At 44.7% G+C, this 7,852-nt stretch overlaps 1 protein-coding gene across 1 annotated transcript in view; it reads right to left on the bottom strand.

Moving 5' to 3' along the window:
* Positions 1–526: 526 nt before the first annotated feature.
* The window catches only part of LOC109877490 (calcium-independent phospholipase A2-gamma), a 32,091-nt gene continuing 24,765 nt past the window's right edge, over positions 527–7,852 (bottom strand). Inside the window, exons 7-8 of the mRNA XM_031816555.1 lie at positions 4,475–4,670; positions 527–2,599 (exon numbers count right to left, since the gene is read on the bottom strand). Of these exons, the coding sequence (XP_031672415.1) occupies positions 2,325–2,599; positions 4,475–4,670 (471 nt within the window). The 3' untranslated portion in view covers positions 527–2,324. The remainder of the gene's footprint in view (positions 2,600–4,474; positions 4,671–7,852) is intronic.

Raw genomic sequence — 7,852 nt, 5'->3', positions numbered from 1 at the left:
TGGTTCTTCTATGAGGCTATAATGTGTCCTCTGAAGTACTGCTATGCAAATGGAACCCTATTCCCTATATAGTGCACTACTTTTGACCAGAGCCTTATGGAACCAGGTCAAAAGTAGTGCACTAAAATAGGGTATAGGGTGCCATTTGAGAGACAACCATATACCGCTGTGTTACGTGGGTAGGGTTGATTGGGGTGATTCTCATTTGACTGGGAGGAGTGAGTGTCGTCATGGAAGGTCAGTTCTCTGAATGAAACAACGTAACAAATCAATTCTGCAATTGGAAAAAACAATGAATCACAGAGGACACTCCACATTCACTCCACATTCTTCCATGACACCTCTATTATAGACCTGTGTGTGTGTGTGTGTGTGTGTGTGTGTGTGTGTGTGTGTGTGTGTGTGTGTGTGTGGTTTAAGGTTGTCGTAGACTATCACTTCAGCTTTAATAGACATCAGTACAGATCAGATGATCATGTATAATAGTGTAGTTATGAGACACAGCTTCAACAGACATCAGTACAGATCAGATGATCATGTATAATAGTGTAGTTATGAGACACAGCTTCAACAGACAACACAACAACAGAAGCCGGTTTCAACGACACATGTTCATTCTACACCCTCCACCTACAGAGCCGCTGCAGGAGAAAGGAATTAGGTGGTTCAACTTCATTATAAAGCTAATACCATGAACTCTTCAATTCAATATGATTCAAAACCACATATCAAACCATTTACATTTGATCCCTTACAGAGCTCTTAAGATAAGAACAATGTGACAATTTACAAAGTGCATGATTTCATTCATCTGTGAAAAAAGGCATAATTACATGTTTTATACCATTCTACTTTACATGCCTAGTTCAAGTTTGAAGCATTTAAATGAGGTGACACCAATGTCAGTTACCTACAACATATTTACAGTAATTACATTAGAATGAGTTGCTAATAACAGACCCTGAATCTCTGACATACCAGTACATGTTAAGTAGGTAGTTGTCAAAAACACCTTCCCTGCAAAACCTGCACTCTTAAATCAAAACAGTAAATGGCTACGCCTGTCTACCATTCACAACATTATGGCTACACCTGTCTACCATTCACACCATTATGGCTACGCCTGTCTACCATTCACACCATTATGGCTACGCCTGTCTACCATTCACACCATTATGGCTACGCCTGTCTACCATTCACACCATTATGGCTACGCCTGTCTACAATTCACACCATTATGGCTACGCCTGTCTACCATTCACACCATTATGGCTACGCCTGTCTAACATTCACACCACTATGGCTGTTTACACAGGCAGCCCAATTCAGGTATTTAGCCCAATTATTGGCAAAATATCAGATTTTTAGGGGGGCAAAATATTAGAATTGGGCTGCCTGTGAACACGGCCTGCCTGTGTGAACACGGCCTGCCTGTGTAAACACGGCCTGCCTGTGTAAACACGGCCTGCCTGTGTAAACACGGCCTGCCTGTGTAAACACGGCCTGCCTGTGTAAACACGGCCTGCCTGTGTAAACACGGCCTGCCTGTGTAAACACGGCCTGCCTGTGTAAACACGGCCTGCCTGTGTAAACACGGCCTGCCTGTGTAAACACGGCCTGCCTGTGTAAACACGGCCTGTCTGTGTAAACACGGCCTGTCTGTGTAAACACGGCCTGTCTGTGTAAACACGGCCTGTCTGTGTAAACACGGCCTGTGTGCTCTCATCACAGTGACACTTTATTTAGGACCAGTCAAAAGGTTGATTCCTTCAGCCCAACCAGCCAAACCCCTTTCAGAAACACTACAACAGATCCTTCTGTACCACCTCTCACAGGTCAAAGGCAACAACATCCTGCCTGAGCAGCAGAAATTCAAATGGACCGCAGTCATATCACATGATCTGCATCAAGAAGATATGGAGTCCAGAGGAGGCTGGTTGGAGGAGCTATAGGAGGACGGGCTCATTGTAATGGCTGGAATGGAATCAATGGAACGGTATCAAACATATGGAAACCACGTTTGACTCAGTTCCATTTATTCCATTCCGACCATTACAATGAGCCTTTCCTCCTATAGATTCTTCCACCAGCCTCCTGATGGAGTCATATCAAAGCACATGATGTTTATTTTCAAGTCTAAATGAGTTTCTCAGCAGCTACTGCCTGCAGTGTCTTTTGAACTTTAACCTCTACAGGTCTCTTCCTACAGTTTGGAGATGAAGGGCCCTCGTACATGTCAGACCTTTACGGCTCCTATATTATCTTCATAATCAGTCTAAATGAGTGTCTCTCAGCCTGTCTGACCTTTCACCTCTAGACGTCCCCTACAGTTTGGAGATGAAGGGCAAGCCCTCGTACATGTCGGCCTTCAGTTTGCACCATTCAGCCAGCCTCTGGATGGCGCTCTTCTCCAGAGCCAGCACAGACGCTGCCTTGTTCAGCTTGGCTTCGTTCCTCTCCAGGTAGCGAGTTCCTTCCTCCTGCAGGAAGGTCAGCCTCTCCGGGCGGCTCTCGTCCAATGGGATGTCCTCGCTCATGTAGGGGTTGAAACGGAAGTAGGTGTTGGGTGGAAGGAGGGCGTCCAGCATGATGTGGACCTCTGACGGAGAGAGAAGAGGTGAGAGAGGTTAGGTCATGTTGCTGGAGTACAGTTAAATCATTCTATATCTTGATAGCTATCATGTTGTTAGTGTAGCTAGTTTAGAGGAAGCAGCTGTCTGGGAGAAGGAGAGAACATGACGTGGACTTCTGATGAGGGACACAAAGTTAGTCCATATGTGACTGGTTTATTATGACTTCCTACTTTATAGAGATCCATCAAGTTGTTCATAGTGCCATCACCCACACACACTGAATAAACATCACTCAGACCATCTACACAGGTAGGAATCAAGTTGTTCATAATGCCATCACCCGCACACACTGACTAAACATCACTCAGACCATCTACACAGGTAGGAATCAAGTTGTTCATAATGCCATCACCCGCACACACTGACTAAACATCACTCAGACCATCTACACAGGTAGGAATCAAGTTGTTCATAATGCCATCACCCACACACACTGACTAAACATCACTCAGACCATCTACACAGGTAGGAATCAAGTTGTTCATAATGCCATCACCCGCACACACTGACTAAACATCACTCAGACCATCTACACAGGTAGGAATCAAGTTGTTCATAATGCCATCACCCGCACACACTGACTAAACATCACTCAGACCATCTACACAGGTAGGAATCAAGTTGTTCATAGTGCCATCACCCACACACACTGACTAAACATCACTCAGACCATCTACACAGGTAGGAATCAAGTTGTTCATAATGCCATCACCCGCACACACTGACTAAACATCACTCAGACCATCTACACAGGTAGGAATCAAGTTGTTCATAGTGCCATCACCCACACACACTGACTAAACATCACTCAGACCATCTACACAGGTAGGAATCAAGTTGTTCATAATGCCATCACCCGCACACACTGACTAAACATCACTCAGACTGACCATCTACACAGGTAGGAATCAGAGAGAGGGAGTACTGGGGAGCTGATGGATGAGAGGAATCAGAGAGAGGGAGTACTGGGGAGCTGATGGATGAGAGGAATCAGAGAGAGGGAGTACTGGGGAGCTGATGATTGAGGAATCAGAGAGAGGGAGTACTGGGGAGCTGATGGATGAGAGGGATCAGAGAGAGGTCAAGCACTGGGGAGCTGATGGATGAGAGGGATCAGAGAGAGGGAGTACTGGGGAGCTGATGGATGAGAGGAATCAGAGAGAGGGAGTACTGGGGAGCTGATGGATGAGAGGAATCAGAGAGAGGGAGTACTGGGGAGCTGATGGATGAGAGGAATCAGAGAGAGGGAGTACTGGGGAGCTGATGATTGAGGAATCAGAGAGAGGTCAAGCACTGGGGAGCTGATGGATGAGAGGGATCAGAGAGAGGTCAAGCACTGGGGAGCTGATGGATGAGAGGGATCAGAGAGAGGGAGTACTGGGGAGCTGATGAATGAGAGGAATCAGAGAGAGGTCAAGTACTGGGGAGCTGATGGATGAGAGGAATCAGAGAGAGGTCAAGTACTGGGGAGCTGATGAATGAGAGGAATCAGAGAGAGGTCAAGCACTGGGGAGCTGATGAATGAGGAATCAGAGAGAGGTCAAGCACTGGGGAGCTGATGAATGAGAGGAATCAGAGAGAGGTCAAGCACTGGGGAGCTGATGAACTTGATGTTCTGAACTGTGTAGGTCAAAAGGAAATCATTGAAGGAGTGACTGAGACAAAACAATGGTCATCCAACTACCTACAGGGACTACATGCAGCGTCTGTTTTAGTGAAGCACATGTCGCTGACTGGCTGACTGACTGGCTGGCTGACAAAGGACAGATGTGGCACACAAACTACACACACCAACTACACACAGTACACCACACACACTCCATGGTCCCTTGGTGACCCACCCTCTGTGTCGGTGGCACTGCTGATGACGTTGGTGATCTTGGCTTTGAGACTGGTGGAGGTGGTGTTGTTCTTGTTGCCGGTCTCATAGCGACCCGTACCCAGGGAGACAACACACTGCACTGGGGTGTTGGGCCACAGCAGCTTACACTCATGGATGGCCAAGGCTGTGGGGTTGTTGATGAGGAGACCACCATCCTGGAAACACACAGAGACAATCTGACTTTAGGATTTTAGACGGACCGGTATGATGTTATAATGTTTCTATATTTGTGCTTTACTCATCTCATATGTATATACTGTCTTTTAGTCAACGCCACTCCAGCATGGCTCGTCCTAATATTTACATACTGCTTTACTCATCTCATATGTATAGACTGTCTTTTAGTCAACGCCACTCCAACATGGCTCGTCCTAATATTTACATACTGCTTTACTCATCTCATATGTATATACTGTCTTTTAGTCAACGCCACTCCAACATGGCTCGTCCTAATATTGACATACTGCTTTACTCATCTCATATGTATATACTGTATTCTATTCTACTGTATTCTAGTCAACGCCACTCCGACATGGCTCGTCCTAATATTTACATACTGCTTTACTCATCTCATATGTATATACTGTCTTTTAGTCAACGCCACTCCAACATGGCTCGTCCTAATATTTACATACTGCTTTACTCATCTCATATGTATATACTGTCTTTTAGTCAACGCCACTCCAACATGGCTCGTCCTAATATTGACATACTGCTTTACTCATCTCATATGTATATACTGTCTTTTAGTCAATGCCACTCCAACATGGCTCGTCCTAATATTTACATACTGCTTTACTCATCTCATATGTATAGACTGTATTCTATTCTACTGTATTTTAGTCAACGCCACTCCGACATGGCTCGTCCTAATATTTATATACTGCTTTACTCATCTCATATGTATATACTGTATTCTATTCTACTGTATTTTAGTCAACGCCACTCCGACATGGCTCGTCCTAATATTTACATACTGCTTTACTCATCTCATATGTATATACTGTATTCTAGTCAATGCCACTCTGACATGGCTCGTCCTAATATTTATATACTCCTTCATTCCATTCTTTGACTTTTAGGTTTGTGTTTATTGTTAGATATTACTGCACTATTGGAGCTAGAAACACAAGCATTTTGCTACACCTGCAATAACATTGCTAATGTGACCAATAGAATTTGATTTGATTTAATGTCTGCTTTCTTATCTTGTATGTATAAGGTACATGACATTAAGCTTGGTAAATGTCTAATAATATTGAGGTAGAACACAGTAAATCACCACCATGTCCTAGTACATAATGTCTGAGGTAGAACACAGTAAATCACCACCATGTCCTAGTACATAATGTCTGAGGTAGAACACAGTAAATCACCACCATGTCCTAGTACATAATGTCTGAGGTAGAACACAGTAAATCACCACCATGTCCTAGTACATAATGTCTGAGGTAGAACACAGTAAATCACCACCATGTCCTAGTACATAATGTCTGAGGTAGAACACAGTAAATCACCACCATGTCCTAGTACATAATGTCTGAGGTAGAACACAGTAAATCATCACCATGTCCTAGTACATAATGTCTGAGGTAGAACACAGTAAATCACCACCATGTCCTAGTACATAATGTCTGAGGTAGAATACAGTAAATCACCAGTAAATCACCACTAAACACCAGGCCCTGATCAATGCTGCTCTGTATCTAAACACCAGGCCTGTTTAATGAAATGCCCCAGGCCCTGATCAATACTGCTCTGTATCTAAACACCAGGCCTGTTTAATGAAATGCCCCAGGCCCTGATCAATGCTGCTCTGTATCTAAACACCAGGCCCTGATCAATGCTGCTCTGTATCTAAACACCAGGCCCTGATCAATGCTGCTCTGTATCTAAACACCAGGCCCTGATCAATGCTGCTCTGTATCTAAACACCAGGCCTGTTTAATGAAATGCCCCAGGCCCTGATCAATACTGCTCTGTATCTAAACACCAGGCCCTGATCAATGCTGCTCTGTATCTAAACACCAGGCCCTGATCAATGCTGCTCTGTATCTAAACACCAGGCCTGTTTAATGAAATGCCCCAGGCCCTGATCAATACTGCTCTGTATCTAAACACCAGGCCCTGATCAATGCTGCTCTGCATCTAAACAGCAGGCCTGTTTAAGCTTCCTGACCTGGGACTACGAGGCTGTTCTACTGGCCCACCAGGCTTGTGGAAACCCATAGATGAATAGACCAGACCAGACCAGAGTCTGCTTGCCTGCAGTGTGTGATAGTGGTCTGAATAACAAGGAGTTAAACGTATGGTAGAAATGTCTTTCTGACCAGGCCAACAAAAGGGAAACAGTGTATTACCCATACAGGGTAGGATAGCTCAATTACCTCAATGTTGTACAATCACCTCAACAGAGTCGGTGCTCCACAGTAGAAAGAGGCTTTGATACGGTGAAATTAATTATTCAAGTCTCATTTCCAGAAGCAGTTGTGAATGTCAGCAGCTGCAGACAGACAATATTAGCCAGACACAGAGGGTAAGTAAGGGCTCTCTCTCTCTCTCATACACACACACACACACTTACTTGAGAGTGTGTGTGTCAGGCTACTCTATGTGCTCCAGACACTAGCTGAGCAGTGACCTCGTCTTGGCAAAGCCAGGTTTAGTCTTTGTAAGTTATGTCTTCCCTCTCCCTCTTAGCTACCCTCTCCAAGTCCACTTACTCTTGGACTTCATCCACCAAGTCTGCGTCCAAACTGGCACCCTATTTCCTATATAGTGCACTACTTCTGAGAGCCTTATGGGCCCTGGTAATAAGTAATGCACTACGTAGGGAATAGGGTGTAGTTTGGAACGCACCCTGGGTGAAGGGTTTTCTAACTGGGCTGTTTGGATAGGATTAAACTGCTAAAACAATGATCTACTCATGGTGAACTGTGGGAGAGAGTGTGGCTCACAATAAGGCCTTGACCCCTGCTGACTGCAGGTCGAAGGTCGTTTCCACTCTGTGGGGGTCAGAGCTACAACAGCTCTCTGGGCTAAGCCTCTCTCTCAACAACCTCACTGGCTTCTCACTACAGAAACACTGAAGAGAAACAAGACAATGAGTCTCCAGTGTTGCCATGGCGTTTGTTTAGCACTGCCTCTTCTAAAAACACTGAAAGAATTGGAATAAGGAAGTGGGCCCTGACTTACATGAAAGTCTCACTATTTGGGCTTTCAAACTAGAGGAAATGTCACAGTCAACAGTGATAGTGAACATATTACAAGACAATTCTCAGTGCTAACTTGTTTTTTTAAATCAGGTGATTATTTTTTGTTCCTCAGGCTCTTGAGA

This window comes from Oncorhynchus kisutch, unplaced genomic scaffold, assembly GCF_002021735.2.
Source record: "Oncorhynchus kisutch isolate 150728-3 unplaced genomic scaffold, Okis_V2 scaffold820, whole genome shotgun sequence".
NCBI classification, from domain to species: domain Eukaryota; kingdom Metazoa; phylum Chordata; class Actinopteri; order Salmoniformes; family Salmonidae; genus Oncorhynchus; species Oncorhynchus kisutch.
This window is presented reverse-complemented; position numbering and strand designations above follow the sequence as displayed.